Genomic DNA, 16,157 nt, shown 5'->3' with positions numbered 1-16,157 from the left:
ACAAAATTTTGGTACGACTGAGGCGGTCGTATGTCCGGGTAGTTGTAGGTCGACAGTTAAGTGGTCAACTTTTTGTGGCAATCCACATAAAATTTCCCGCATTTAAGTGGATTCCACTCAAAAACTCTGAAAACTCCGGATAAAATCTATGGATTTAAAATTCCCGATAAAATCTATGCATTTAAAATTACCGATAAAATCTACAGATTTTTAGCTGAAGCATTTGAAATCTCATCCTCTTCCTGGCGTCACACATGTACACACGTGTCCCCGCACCAGTCTCCCGCTTTGTTTCGTCCAGACCGGTGCTGTGTTGTGTTTACTCCTGCCTTTGTTGTGTCTTTTTATGCATGTTGTTGTGATTTTTTTATCGTTTTTGTAGCCATAAGTTCCCAACCAAAACAGGGTGGTGCAGTACTCAAAAGGAAGCACACTACCTATAGTATAGATGTAAAATTAAAAGTGATTAGGCAAAAGAAGATGTGGGGATAGACAATCCACCTAGTCCTGTTTCTTTTTTATCCTCCGACTAATCCTCCTCTCCCAACACCCACCTCCATCAATCCAATCAAGCCAAACATCTCAACCTTTGAAGCTAAGTCAATAAAAACATTTTATTATGTTAACATTATTTATTTTTAAAACATTATAAGTATTTTGTCTCAATGAACCACTGGAGTGAGTGTGCAACAGCAACGGTTGCTGCGGACCAACGGGTCACTGGCACAACCTACGTTGCCTCAACACCCCGACCCCAATGAACTTTAAATAATTTCTTAAAATTATGTGTTATCTAATGTTTAACAAATGTTTCTCAGGTAAATAATTGTTAAAAGATATCATATAAATTTTTTTGGAGTGTCGTGTACAATGTCTTGGTCCCAGTTTGACCTACTTCCATTATGTCTCATGGGATTAATTTCCCACTTAAGTGAATTCGTTATCAGAGGCGTTTTTTCGGTCCCAATAACTGCAAATAGCAAGGACCCCCTGCATAAGAAAAGATACTGTATTGCCAAACCAGCAAATAAAAGCCAAATGAAAGTTTAATAGTCACCATTTGCATACACTCCGTGCTTCACCATAGTAACAGAGACCAGCAGGGAGCTACCTCGGCCATCTCCCTAGCAACGCCTCCTCCCTACACTCTGTGCCTTCTTCCCCTACCTCACTGAGCCAGCTAACTCATGTGCTAAGAAATTCATATTCCCTTTATGTGTTTGCCCTTGGGACACTTATTTCCTTTACTTTTTTTTCACAATATGTATGTAGGATGGTGTGTGCATGTAAATGAACAAAAATAAACAAAGAAAGTTACATATATCTACCCGAAAGTAAGAGTTGAAAAAGAACCATAACTTCTCACAGCTTGGCCCAGTAGCCTGGTGGTTACAGTGACAAGTCTAACCTAGCTACAATGCCATGATTAATCACTAATAAGCACTATTCTGTCAGTAAACACTAGTAATAACAGTAAATCCAGTGAAATCTGGCAGGGAGCAAAGAGAGTTACAAGAGCAGACGACACTCAATTAGCGGTCACTCACTCTCCTTACCCGCTCCCATTGCCAGGCGTACGTATGGGAGAAATACATATCCTGCATGTACAGTAGTCTAATTTAAAATTGGTGATGGGCTCAGCAATAAACAAATTATATAAATCATGCATTTTCCTATGATAACATAATAAGAAACATTTTATCATTACTAGAGTGAATGAAATAATATTCCCACAAACAACTGATAACTCTGTTTATGTACAGAGTTATGAACACTGTTGCCTGGTCCTCTACCACTTCCCCAAAACATACGTCCGATGTGTCATATTGTTATGAACAACATTTTTCAGATACTTTATTGAGTGGCTGCACCTTTACTGTATATCTTACTGTTTTTATCTACAGTATTTTGATGTGTTGCAATTATTTTGTCACAGAGCTTAGTATAGTACTGTATATTATTCTATCACAGAGCTTAAAACTAAGCTTAAAACTGGAACACATCCCCCCTTATTACATTAATTTATATGGGAAAAATGGTTCTGATCAACATAATCCACCTAAAGAAAGCGTTTTAGTGGAACCTAACCCTTTTATTCAACAGGAACTTGTTGTATAACCTATCAGAAATCATGGGTTAAAAATACAGTAAACCCTCGATAACTCAGCATTTGATAACTCGGAATTTCATATAACTCGCCATGGATGTGGTCTCGGAATGTATTCGTATAACTTGGGAAATACCGAGATATATAAAATTATCTTGGAAAATCTCGGCATAACTGGCCACCTGCATCACCTACCATCCCTCTGTGTCACCTACCATGCCTCTGTGTCACCTACCATGCCTCTGCATCACCTACCATCCCTCTGTGTCACCTACCATGCCTCTGTGTCACCTACCATGCCTCTGTGTCACCTACCATGCCTCTGTGTCACCTACTTTGATGCTTCATTCTTTGCCTGCAGTGCTGGTAACTGTTATTTTTTTTACATTTACTAATTATATGTACACATATATAGGTTGGTAATTTCTTATTATTGTATTTTTGTAGAAGTGCCCCGATAAGTCGGAATTTGGGATAGGTAACTCGACGAGGCCAGAGCCCCATATTTGCCAAGTTATCGAGTGTTTACTGTACTTTATACCTTACTATTGCTGTTGTTTTATTTTATTTTTTTTATTTTTTGCTTATACAGTGGGGTATGCTATAACGAACGGATCCTACTACGAATATTCCTATAACGAACGGTTTTACCTATAAAATTGAGAATGCTATAACGAACGAAACTCCTACAACGAACATAATTTATTTATTTTTTTTTTCTAATTTATTGATAGATAATGCACCAGGCCACCCAGAAAGTTTGCAGTTTAGCCATCCACTGCTCTTGTTCAGCCTCTTGATCAGGATGTGATATGCACCTTCAAGGCATATTACACTCAACACTCTTTAGGTCATATCCGTAGTGCCATGGACGCAGACCCTGACCTTGATGATACCAAGTGTTGGAAGGGGTACAGCATTGTAGACTGCATTACCAACATCAGTGAAGCATTCAATGAACTCAAACCAGAGATAGTGAATGCTTGTTGGCAAACTTTGTGGCCTGAGTGTGTGAATAACTTCCAAGGATTTCTGTCCATAGTTAAGGATGTGAATGACATTATGAGTGTTGCACGTCAACTGGGTGGTAAGGGGTCTGTGGACATGGCTCTGAGGACATGGAAGAGCTGATTGATGGGAATGGAGAGGAACTGACAGAAGAGGTTTTGGAAGAGTTGGTAAAAAGTGCCAAAGAAGATGAAGCAGAAGAAATTATGGAATTGCAACAAGAAGGATGGGGGCTTGAACAATTTAGGTGAATTATTTTTTACAAGTGAAGGTGGCAAGTGATTTTATTGTTGACCACAGCCCTTCCATGGAACAGAGCCTTAAGATGGTCCGAGAAATCAACCAGGTATTATTTCCCTACCAGGAAATGTTTAAAGACCTCAAAGGCAAGAGAAAACAACTACCAATCATAATGTTTTTCAAGAAAGAACCAGTCGCTTACCCAGCTGATTCGTCTCCCTCCCTCACTCAGTCAGCTGCTACCACCGCCTTTCCACCCTCCTACTCCCAGCCACCTGTCATCTCACCACCCGCCTCCCGGCCACGCACTGCCTCCTGGCCATGTGCCTCTCCACCACCCGCCTCTCCACCAACCACCACCGCATCACCCTCTTCCAGCAGTGATCCTGATGATCCCCCTATGCTTCAGTAACCAGATGTCTCCCAATATACTGTACACCACTTCAGCAAGCTCCAAACTTCCACATACAAATGTAAGTAGTACTGGTGCCATAAGTTCCGCATAAACAATATACAGGTAGTCCCCGACTTATGACTGCTTGGACTTACGTCCATCGGTACTTACGACCTGCTCTGACCTTACTACTGTCGGGACTTACGACCGCCACAGTTGTGACCAAATTTTTTTTTTTTTTTTCAAATGACGCATGCATTTTCTATACCGAAACGTTTCCAGTTAATGTAGTTTCCATGTATAATTAGAAAATTACGGGGCCCCGTGTGCATTCAGCTGACTACATTAAAGATAAGTGCTCAGTCACACTGTATCCATTCCTCATTATTTATTACTTTTACTGTACTGTATTTCATTGTAGATTTTTTATTTTATTTTTTTGAAAAAAAAAATGATTTTTTTTTTAAATTCTTTTTTTTTTATCGATGTCGGACTTACGACCATTCGGACTTACGACCTGGATTTGGGTCCCTAACCCCGTCGTAAGTCGGGGAGCACCTGTAGGTATATATTAGTGCACTAAGGTAGTATAAGTTGCTATTCATGGTTCTGCCAATTCGCACCGTTCCTTGGGACCTAACCTTCGCGAATAGCAAGGGTTTACTGTATATTTCTCTCAAATGCCAAAGAACACACAACCAATTGTAGACCAAATACTCTAGGCATGCACCTCACCTGAGTATGTTTGGCAGCCATAACTATGTTACATATATTGGCTATAGTGGCTCCATAATTAAGAAGAACCATTAAGAATAGTTCTCAATTCCCTTCCCCTGTGTATGGAGTAGAGTATTCTTCATAAGTGTCTTTGTGGTATACAGTGACCCCATGAGTAACAACACAACTATCACATATTTTCCCTGTGTTAAGTTATTGCATGTCAGCCCTATTCCCCAGTTATTCTGCCCCTCCGTCCCTTCCTTCTCCCCACTCCCCTTGGTGCGAGGGTGGCTGCTTGACCACAAACCGGCCATCCTCCCTCAACCACAGTCCTTCCCTCCTTACCTTCCCCCCTCTATCACCAATAGAAAGAAAGATTAAGAATAAGAAAAGAAAATCAAAGAATAAAGAAGAGAAACAAAGAAATAAAGAAAGAGTAAAAGTAAGTATATAAATAGAAATAAGAAATAAAATAAAGGAAATAATACCTAATTTATTACACTGGCTTTTTGAAAGAAACAACAGGTTTAGCCTGTGACTAGATCCGGACAATAACACAGTAGCCTAAACATGGCTTTACATGTACTACCCAAGCCAGGCGAAAGATTCTGAAATAAGTGTTGAAAGTTTTGAATATTGTAGAATTGCACTACTGTATTAATAAAAGAACCAATTGAAAGATTAATGTTGTCTGTACTGTATATTAAGAAGTCTACATAACAAGCAACTTTGTGGGTGAATACAGTACTCAAACAAGACTGCCATGGTGGAGTGAGCAAGAGATCAGCCCATCAGTGTCATGTGTGCCAGGGATGGTAAATATTAACCTTTGTGGCACACATCTACGTCATAAATTTTCCTGATAAATATCTCACATTCTATTCACTGTTATTAAAAAGACACACCTTACATTCAAATCACAATCAATTAGCAGCACTACATCACCTTGACAGAATAATGTACAAGAGTAAGGTGATATATTCATGCTAGTAACAACTATGGTCCAGTAAAAAAAAGATACTATAGTAAGCATTAATAATGACATACAGAACAGACCATCACATGTTATTTAACATGACTAAAAAAAAAAATGGTTATAGGATAGGTTAGATTTGTATGATTATCAGGACAGCTTAAATTTGGTTTCATTAGTTCAATTAGTGTGTCAACATAAATCTTTAACACTTACCTTCTTAACAGGGACACAAAATTTACTTTGCCTACTTCACCGTACAGGTATACCTCGATAACCGATGCATATATAGACAGCGTAAAGTCAACGGACAGTGAATCGACGGTTTTTAAAGCAATAAATCCAATAAGAATATACAGTAACAACTTTGGGAGGTAAGGGACCAGCCACCACCCAAAATCTCCCATCTACCCTTGATATATCTCTGCCGTGCACACTATCAAGCTGTATTAAGTCAAGTCTCAATTACGGTATTTTAAAATAAAGGTGATAAATTATACAGTCGAGTAAATAACTTCATCTTGATACCTTGTTTTATTTTATTTCTCATCATAATAAATAGCTTCTTCATAATGAAATTTTTTGTTAGGTTACTTGTTGTGAGAGGGAGGAGGGAGTGAAGATAAAGTGAGACGTCACCTTCGATACAACGTATCCTTTTATTCTCAAATCAGAATACAAATTATATATTACAGTATATTTTTTTGTTATTGAAGACTTTATATTATTTTTGAAGTCATATGCCATAAGTGGCTGACCATAGTTGAATATAATAACAATGAATGAATAATATTCAAATCGATAGCTGGCCTTGATGACAGTCGGTGGGAGGGGAAGAGATTACCTTCTCATACAGCTTGTCCTTTTATTTTGAAGTCAATCAATTTACAAATTATGTATACTATTATTTTCTGTTTTTAATATGATCTATTATTTATGAAGAAACATACACCATAAGATGCTGATAATACGAGAATATAATAATGAATAAATAAAAACAATCTGGCAAACGTGGCACGGCCAGTTCCAGCCCTCACCCCCCCCCCTCCCTCCTTTACAGAGGGAAGGGGTGAATGGTCAGGAAGATTTGGCTTGTCTTTTATTTTGAAGTCAAATTATATACTGTACTGTATCATATTCTGTTCTGTTATTTAGTACTGTATGTTATTCTATTCATGATGAAACAAACACCATAATAGGCTGATAATACAAGAATATAATAACGAATACTGTAAATAAAAACACACTGGTTAAGTGGCAACCTCCAGCACGTTGACACATGAGCATCTCTTGTACCTATTAGCTCTCATTAGGCTTATATCAAATCTGATTAGACGACTAAACTATCCCATTAAAGACAAAATATTCTTCTTAAAATGCTAGCCATCATTTATGGTTTAAACAGAAGCGGAAGAATTGCCAGGGCATTTAAGCATGTTTGCATAGCACATGTTACACACAAAGTCGGATCAACGGGATAGTCAGTGAAACTTGCAGGTTATTTCCCAAATATATAATCATCGGTTATGCGAAGCATCGATCAAAGGGACCACGGTTTACGGGGTATACCTGTATACTGTACTCATTAGTCTATGCTTCTACATTATTCTCAAAAGATGAATTGTTATTATGAATCATTTCTATAAAGGAATTCTACTTAAACAAATGCACTGTTAAACTCCCAAAACTTCCCAAAAATGTTCTAGAGGGTGGACATAGGGAGGGTGACCTTATTCAGAAAACTGGAAAACTCACAAAACCAGTAAGGTCTGTGTCCCAACCAACATTTCTTGATTTCGTTGTTGTACTTCATCCACTACACTATATACTCTTTCTTTCATTTTGCATACTTCTCATTTCTCCTTATCATATCATCAAAACCCCATAACATATTTGTACTTTTAATATATATATATATATATATATATATATATATATATATATATATATATATATATATATATATATATATGTAATAATATATATATATATATATATATATATATATATATATATATATATATATATATATATATATATATATATATATATATATATATATATATATATATATATATATATATATATATATATATATATATATATATATATATATATATATATATATATATATATATATATATATATATATATATATATATATATATATATATATATATATATATATATATATATATATATATATATATATATATATATATATATATATATATATATATATATATATATATATATATATATATATATATATATATATATATATATATATATATATATATATATATATATATATATATATATATATATATATATATATATATATATATATATATATATATATATATATATATATATATATACATATATATATATATATATATATATATATATATATATATATATATATATATATATATATATATATATATATATATATATATATATATATATATATATATATATATATATATATATATATATATATATATATATATATATACTTCATTTTTAGTCCATATAACACACGGACTTTGAACATATATTGAGCATTCACTATATTTACTAACTCTGAACATTAATACTCAAGTCCCAAATTATTGATAATGAAATTAACCCATGTCATAAATTGAAGTGATTATAAATCAATTAATCAATTTTTAATTTATTCCAATCAGAGAATTCATTGTGAATTAATTTCAATCCATTGGAATAAAAACTGGTACTGTACTCCAACACTAGACACTCCCACAACCTGTATCAGAATTTGGAATACAGTTCTGTACTTTGTTTTTCCCTAATACAAGTCTCTCACAGTGCATCCCACTCACTAAAGTGTATGGCAGTGATGCAGTCGAGACCTAGATCAAGTTCGAGACCACAAACAAGACCATTTGTAATTTTAGCCTTTATGAATCACCAGAGGCTCAGACCCCCCAAGTGATCACCTGATGAATTGCTCCACAGCCTTACCAGGTGTTCCATAAAGGCTAAAATTACAAATGGTTTCGTTCGTGGTCTCAATCTCAACTACATCACTGGTGCATGGTATTCAATACAAAATCTCCACTATTAGCCAACATACTGCACACATGTTTTCACTCCTCTACAACAATGCCTGTACCACTTTCATAACATAATTTCTTACTGTGCATCCATGCTACCTTTCAATAAATTTATAAAATGCTGTTAGGACAAGAAAAATAGGTAAATGTCACTCACTCATTTTTACGCATTGGTTTGTACCCTTTCTGCTCACGAATTTGTTGAATACTGTCACGGACTTCACCTTCAGAGTGGCGTTTTTGGGTATTAGCATCAATATAATCTCCAATAGGAATTTTACTTGAAAAACTGAAGTTATCTCTTGTTACTTCTGTTATACCATTCTTCTCCAGGTACTGCAGAAGAAGATACAATAATCAAGAATTACTTGGGGGGAGGATTTGTCATGCTCTAAGCAGTTGACCCGCACCTTTACCGCATGTAATGTTAAATCATATACTGTACTGTATATTTATTTTAATGAAGAGTCAAATTTAATATATAAATGTAAAGATTTAAGGAGAGCAACAACAAAACAAGACAGATGCCTTACCCTCATAATGTCAGGATACTGACGAAATGGTTTTCCACATGGGGCATAGTAAATCACTTCCCCACGAACTCCAGATTGGGTAATAGTTCGCATAGTCGTCTCTCGCCGCCAACCATACATCAGGGGCACTCGAAGTGAAACTTCATCTGTTATCATCTTTCGTTTCTTGGTAGGTGGAGCTAGAAGAAATGCAAGTTCATTATACCTGTGACAAAAATCTAAATTAAAAAACACAAAACATTAAAAACAAAAATACAAGCTATAGATCCACCGAAGAAGCACAAATTTGCAATTTTACTCTTTAAATATTGAAGAATCTGTATGAGGCATCAACTAGTTTTGTTTGGGGTGATTTCCCCATACTACAGATGTACTTCATATAATCCTCCAAAAAATTTCCTCCTTTCTCAACTAGCTATATAGTATCATATATGAACACTGTTCCATATCAGGAATAAAAGTCCCTATCACTCTTGGTTTGAGAGTTTCTTTACTGTGTGAATGCATTAGAGTGAATGAGAATATTAAGATAACTGAGATTGATAAATATCAGACTTACATTCCCTGTAAACTGAAGAGGAATCTGGTGTATCACGTTTTAACCACGGTGAGGGTAAGTGATTCATGGTTTCATCATCAATGGAGGATAGTGATGTAGATTCATCTTCTGATTCAGAATCACTGAGCTCGGATGAATCCAAGGCACCTGTGGCAGCTTTGATGGTGGTGATGAGGCGCCCGTCCACACTACTAGAAGTGATCATGTGTCGTTTCTTTACTGGCTTGTCACCTCCATTTTCATGTGCCCGACTGATTGCCAGAATATCAACCTGTTGGTGAAAATAAGCACAGCTTGACATTTGAGAAAGTACTGTACAAGAAATGAGTAGGTCAAGAATTTGCTTTATTACAATAGCCTTGAATAAATGTGATGGCAGAGAAGCAGATGAAGAGCTAGATACAGAAACTTTAAGGTTAACAAGAGTTTATACAACATGATTTCACTTTTACATGGCTCACCAATTAGAGCACACTTTTTACTGAACATGATCCTTTTTTCAGTTTAACGCAATCCATAGATGAAAATATACTGTATTGTATATCTCATCAAATGAGGACTTAAAATGAGTCTCTAACTTAGCCAGGAATATCTAGAAGAAAAAAAATTGAAGCAGTGGCAGCTTCCTCGTCAGTGCTTACTTAAGCATCACTCATATTATTGAAGGTATGCGTTCTTCAAAAGTTTTGCGTAATGTTTCTGTGGGAAATTTTCAGCTCAGACACAATGTACTGTATTTGCCAGCATATAAGACGCACCACCACATAAGACGCACCCCTATTTTACATGGATATTTTTGGAAAAAAATTTTTTAGTATGTTTCATCAAACAATTATTGAAAGTGATTTTAAAGTGGTTTTTTTTAGGGGAAAACATGTGATCTTGTGCATGTAAATTCAATATATACTGGAATCAAGTAGGAAATCATATATAGTAACATTATACTAACCCAACTCTACCTCTGATCAGAGCAGCTGTGTGGCTTGTTTATATTTTGGTCAAGAGAATTACCGACAGGCTGTGAAACTCGTATTTTTGGCTGTGATGTTTTGTGTTGCCGTGATCTGCCACTAGGGTGTAGCATCATCGCTATTGTTTTGGCGTCATTGACTCATTGCAAATGGCTGACTGGAGGCTGAACTTTCTGTTAACATTTCTTTAATCTTTCTTGAGGTATTTTTCATTGAGATAATAAACAAATGTTTCTTAAAGGTAACAGTCATTAAATAATGTAAGACATGTATCTGGTGTGGGTTACATACGCTGAGGAAGGAGGTACAGTGAGATGTTGTGAGCTTCCCTCTGCTGTTAAGCCAATGTAAGCCATTATTTACGTCTTCGGCAAATTTGCCGTAAACTTGTGATAATAGATTGTGATTGTTTGGCTTGTTTTTCAGTTTTTTATTATTAGTAACAAAATTTTTGTGCTTAGTGGATTACTGCTTGTCCCAGACTCCCTAGCTAGGCACCTCCGCCTATGGCACTCGGCCTCCCATCCGTAATACTGACGCATTAGACACAGGGTAATTCGTGATACATTGGGAAAGAAAATGCTTTATATATGCTGGCAAATAAGGTACTTAAAAAGTTACAAATGAAAATAAATATTTTAAAAAATAAAAATAAATGTAGATTAAAAATCTGATGGTAATATATGATAATAATACACAAAAGAGTTTAACATAACTCACTAGAATACATGGCAGAAAATATTCAGAGGGAAAAGATGGAGAGAACCCTATTAAACACACATGATGACCTACATATTACCAACACAAGAAATATACCATGTCAACCTGAAATTCCACAAAATGGTAAAACAATATGAACCTAAAGATCACAGGGGGGAAAAGTTAGGAACTAAGAGTGTCTAAGGATTGCATGTTACACAACCTCATTTTGTTATTTGACTAAAAATTTTTTTTGTCATTTCATAAAATATTTCATTACACAGTTTGACTGAAACATATATACACTATATAATAATCAGAAGGACTGGAGTGTGTTTAGCTCTGATTTTGAAGTGAAGCAAAAAACATTCCATGATAATACAGGGTAGTAATCTCCCCGTTAGCCGGAATCTTCAATCCACGGAACTTTCCATTACCCAAAATTATTTTTAAGCATTCCGAGAAACTCTGAAGAAAATCTTTCCATTCCAGGCATTCGAATGAATTTCCAAGATATTGCATCATTCACCAACACATGCCAAACACGTGGGTGAGGTGGGCTCAGACAGCTTGTGAGCTACGATTGGCCACTATTGTCATGTGACTACATGGAATGCCAATGATTGGCTGATATATCTTGCAGCCCTATCTCCTCAAATTTTTTCGCTCACTGCTGTATTCACATACAATCTGTGTTGTGCAGTACTGTACATTATTGTACAAGGATACAATCAACCAAGAATATTGTTAAAGCAGTGTTAAGATATAAAAAATTATTAAAGTTACATACAGTATACAGTACAGTACAGGGTACTCTACATTCAGGAAGTATGAAAGTACCATATGTACAGGAAGTCCCCAATTTACGGAGGGCTATGTTCCTAAAACATTGCCCATAAACCAAATTTCTGTATAATGGACCCTATATTCCCACTGAATTCCATTATATAATGGGAGATGTGTTCCTACGGAAAAATTTTATCTGACAAAAACTTCATAATACAAAACAGTATACATAATTTTTTACCTTTTAAAGCACATTCAAATGAAAAAAAACAATATTTTAATAAATGTTTACGAATATAACTCATATAATATTGGAGGCAATAAACTGCATAAATGGTTGTACAGTATCGTAAAAGATATGAAATGCTGGGAGCCATGAGAATCTTGTCCTCTCACACATCGAGTGGTGTGAGCCTTGAGTAGTGAGTGTGAGCTGCAAGTGGTGCATGTGAGCTGTGAGTGGCGCGTATGAGCCGTAGCCCGACTGACTCGTGGACTTGGTCACCATGCCAGAGTGGAGTTGCCATTTCCAATATATTCTTAGATGAAAAAATCTAATATAATTTACTAATAGGTATACATTGACTCAAGAGTGTGATTCATAACTTGCTATGATATCTGAAAATCAGTCAATTAACTTAGAACAACAGTGTATATTACAGTTAACAGATTGCATACCGTTGTTTCCACACACACACACTTTCAAGATTTTTTTTTCATACAGGGTATGTCTGAATTTGAAAAGTTTTCATAGTGACTTGATTCCGTATTATTTATTGTATGTGAAAAGTCAACAACCCTTTTAATGCCTCCATATTCCAATTCCATATAGTTACTATACTATTAGAATGATATTAACTGTCTGTTCACTTCCTAGACCTCAATAGCGGGAATGTATGTTCACCTTTACCCTTAAATCTACCATACAAATAATATCTTTTTATTATGAAAAAGAATTAAACATTAATTCATTTACTGATGTTAACTTGACCATAGTGTCGTCTACCCATGAGTTAGTTTACAAAAATGAAACTTCAGTGAACTGTACCTACTGTGTCAAAGCCCTAAAAGTGGTAACAAAACATTAATTCATTTACTGATGTTAACTTGACCATAATTGTTTATTATCACTTTAAGGGCTTTGGACACAGTAGATAAAGTTCACTGAACTTTCATTCTTGTAAATAAGCTCACAGGTAGATGACATGCAGAGTGATGATAGTAATGGTGGTACTAATGGCAAGTTTGACTTAAGGTGCTTCTTTGTTTATTTGTTGTTGAATTTAAATAGAATTAAGTTTGGATGCCAGTTGTTTTGTTTTGCTTTTGCATGCAGAGCATTTTATATACAGTACAGAGTAGTCACCTTTTCCCCCCAAAAAATTCCATAACTGTGGAATTTTGAGTACAGAGCTTAAATAAAAGTTTTGCAAGTGTCAAATTCCATATACAGGGGGCCATATATCGAGGACTTCCTACTGTACATAGCAGAGTGGACAGTGTATGCCTACTGTTGGTTAGTGTGTAGAGGGTGTATGTATAGTACAGTAAACAGCGCATATAATCCCTCCTTCATGGAGGGAGAAGAGTGAAAGTAACACCTGATACAGTAGATGGTACATGACAAAGCAGGTATCATATCACCATTTGGCCTGCTTGCATCATAAGCTCAAAACAACAGCATCTGCTGGTGAGTATCATATACAGTATACAGTAATAATAATAGTAAGTCTTTTGTTTCTCAAAAGTGTCAGTTCTTCTAAAGAATTCACTAGCACTCGAACAATACTAAGTCAAACACTCGAGAAGAAAAAGAAATACTGTACTACAATAAAAGATCACAAAAGTGACAGTTCAACTTCTATCATTCATATACTGTAGTATACATTATTTTGTTTGTTTACAATATATTGTACGTGTACAGTGGTGTTGCGTATAACAAATACAGTTTTGTGTCTGTTCATGTGATATGCGTAGTTTAGAGTCGGAAGACTTTCCCCAGTACCCAGAAACACTCCAGGGATGTGCGATAGTGTCTGTCCGTGCACGATGCGTAGTTTAAATGCTCAGAAATCTTTCCCCAGTACCCGGAAAAATTCCGTGGATCTGTGATTTTTTCCGGATGAGAAATTAATCTCAATACCTGGAAATCCCTTATTGCCGGAAGAGATCTTCACCAGTTATTCCAGCTAACAGGGATATCAATTGTATTTCAATGCATAATGGTGTTTCCTGAGGATATAAAATTTTCCTTAGAATGAAATTTTTTCAATGACATGACAACACTGTTAGCTGCAGTGGTGACTGGACACAGGCAGGGAAGCTGCCAGACATATGAAAGTGACGTGTGTATCTAGCCGATGATGTGGAACTTTAACTTTAAAAGTTTTATCACTACATATCCATACGCATTTTTGTGTATGAAGACCCCAAAGTGATAAATTCTTCCATATGTGTTATGTGTATAAAGACCCTGAGAGTCTTATGAAGTCATCAGCATACAACAACTCCCAGGGCCGACCAATCTTAAAATCTTGTCATAGTGTCTAACACCATGATAAATAGAAGGTGGTTCAAGACAGACCCTTGAAGGACTGCTACTTTCACTTTAAATTCCTCACATTCTTCAACATTTACTCTTGCAGAGGTTCCCAAGCCTTCATAAAATATTACAATCACTCAAACAAGACATTCCTTGATCCTCAACTTTGTCAATACCCACTGAACAAGCTCAAATGGTACCCTGTCAAATGTCTTCTCTAAATCTACAAATACATAGTACAATTTTCTCTCCTTATAATTGTTTAGCCATAAATATTACTTCTGTAGTCCCCCCTGCCTGGCATAAATGCAGCTTCAGGTCCCTGTAGCTTCAACTTTCCAGTATATCACCACAGCTATAGTATTTCCACGTTAACCTGGCCTGCAAGCCACACCCCTCGTCTGTAGCAACAAATAGCTAATTGGTTACCCTGAGAGTTTTACCTCCCCCAGACTGTGCGTATATAAGCTCGTATTTACAGTATATTGACCTTTTATAATAAATATTTAAAATTTTCTAACATCCTCTCTGAAATGATTTGCATTATAATAGTCCAGATATTTTACATTATTTTAGATAATAACAGGTCTGCTTACCAATTGTGAACACATCTAGTTTGAATTTTCTATGAACCAATCAGCTATTAGTATAGAAGAGGGGCATGGCTTATGGGCCAGGTTAGTGTGGAAAGGGTATAGTCAGCTAGAACAATACATTCCCAATCATATTTGCATTAGTTATTTCAGTCACTATCGTCAGGCTAGCATCATCTAACGTTTTCAACATTTCTTTAACATTTTCAGAGCTAGCAGTAGCCTTCCCATTCTTCATTTTGTCAATCACTTTCCTTATCTCTTTCAATTTTTGGACATGGTCCTTGTACTGGCCTATTGCTTCTACACTGCCCTGAACCCCCATTCTAATGCCTCCTTCATAGACAATCATAGAATTTTCATCAAGCACCCTTAAATTCTTCATTATCAACAACCACATTTTCAGATATTTTTCTCGTACTGCACACCAAATATGTCCGTTTCTACCCTTACCTCAAGCATCTGCACTGCTCTGTTCATCTGAAATTGCCTTTATAAGCTTCTCTTCTGGCCGTGCACTTGGCCTCTAGGTACAGTACTCTTAGGGGGGTGTCATACAACCACCTAAACTGGCAAATTTTCAAACCATCACTGCCTACCTCATTGGGCCCTTTGTCCAGCCACAGACAGATCATTCTCTGATGTGATTCAACAACTCACACTATCGCTGGCTCTTTCCACGCTTCTCCACTCAGCATACAATGCTTCCTTTACATTCTCTTTCATCAGTTTCCACAATCTCCTCCTCAGAACATACACCTTCCTTTCCCTGCACATTTTTAGCAACATGTCATGCACGAGCAATCTGTATTTCAAGGCACATTCTTCCCTTGATTCACCTATAAATCTGTTGACAATAAAGGAGTAGTATATAAAAGTTCTCTGAAGTCATATCAGTGAGTGAATACGAGGTTTATAGGACAAATCCCATCCATACTGTACATGGAAA

General features: G+C 35.9%; 1 protein-coding gene across 16 annotated transcripts in view; it reads right to left on the bottom strand.

Annotated features, from left to right (window-relative positions):
* LOC121868978 (bromodomain adjacent to zinc finger domain protein 2B-like) overlaps nucleotides 1-16,157 on the bottom strand; it is a 390,896-nt gene that overhangs the window by 190,432 nt on the left and 184,307 nt on the right. For all 16 annotated transcript variants that reach the window (XM_042370010.1, XM_042370019.1, XM_042370013.1 and 13 more), the window contains 3 exons: nucleotides 9,618-9,888; nucleotides 9,059-9,237; nucleotides 8,683-8,861 (listed from right to left, as the gene is read on the bottom strand). In XM_042370010.1, coding sequence (XP_042225944.1) covers nucleotides 8,683-8,861; nucleotides 9,059-9,237; nucleotides 9,618-9,888 — 629 coding nt within the window. The remainder of the gene's footprint in view (nucleotides 1-8,682; nucleotides 8,862-9,058; nucleotides 9,238-9,617; nucleotides 9,889-16,157) is intronic.

Source organism: Homarus americanus, unplaced genomic scaffold, assembly GCF_018991925.1.
Source record: "Homarus americanus isolate GMGI-L3 unplaced genomic scaffold, GMGI_Hamer_2.0 scaffold24694, whole genome shotgun sequence".
NCBI lineage: Eukaryota > Metazoa > Arthropoda > Malacostraca > Decapoda > Nephropidae > Homarus > Homarus americanus.
This window is presented reverse-complemented; position numbering and strand designations above follow the sequence as displayed.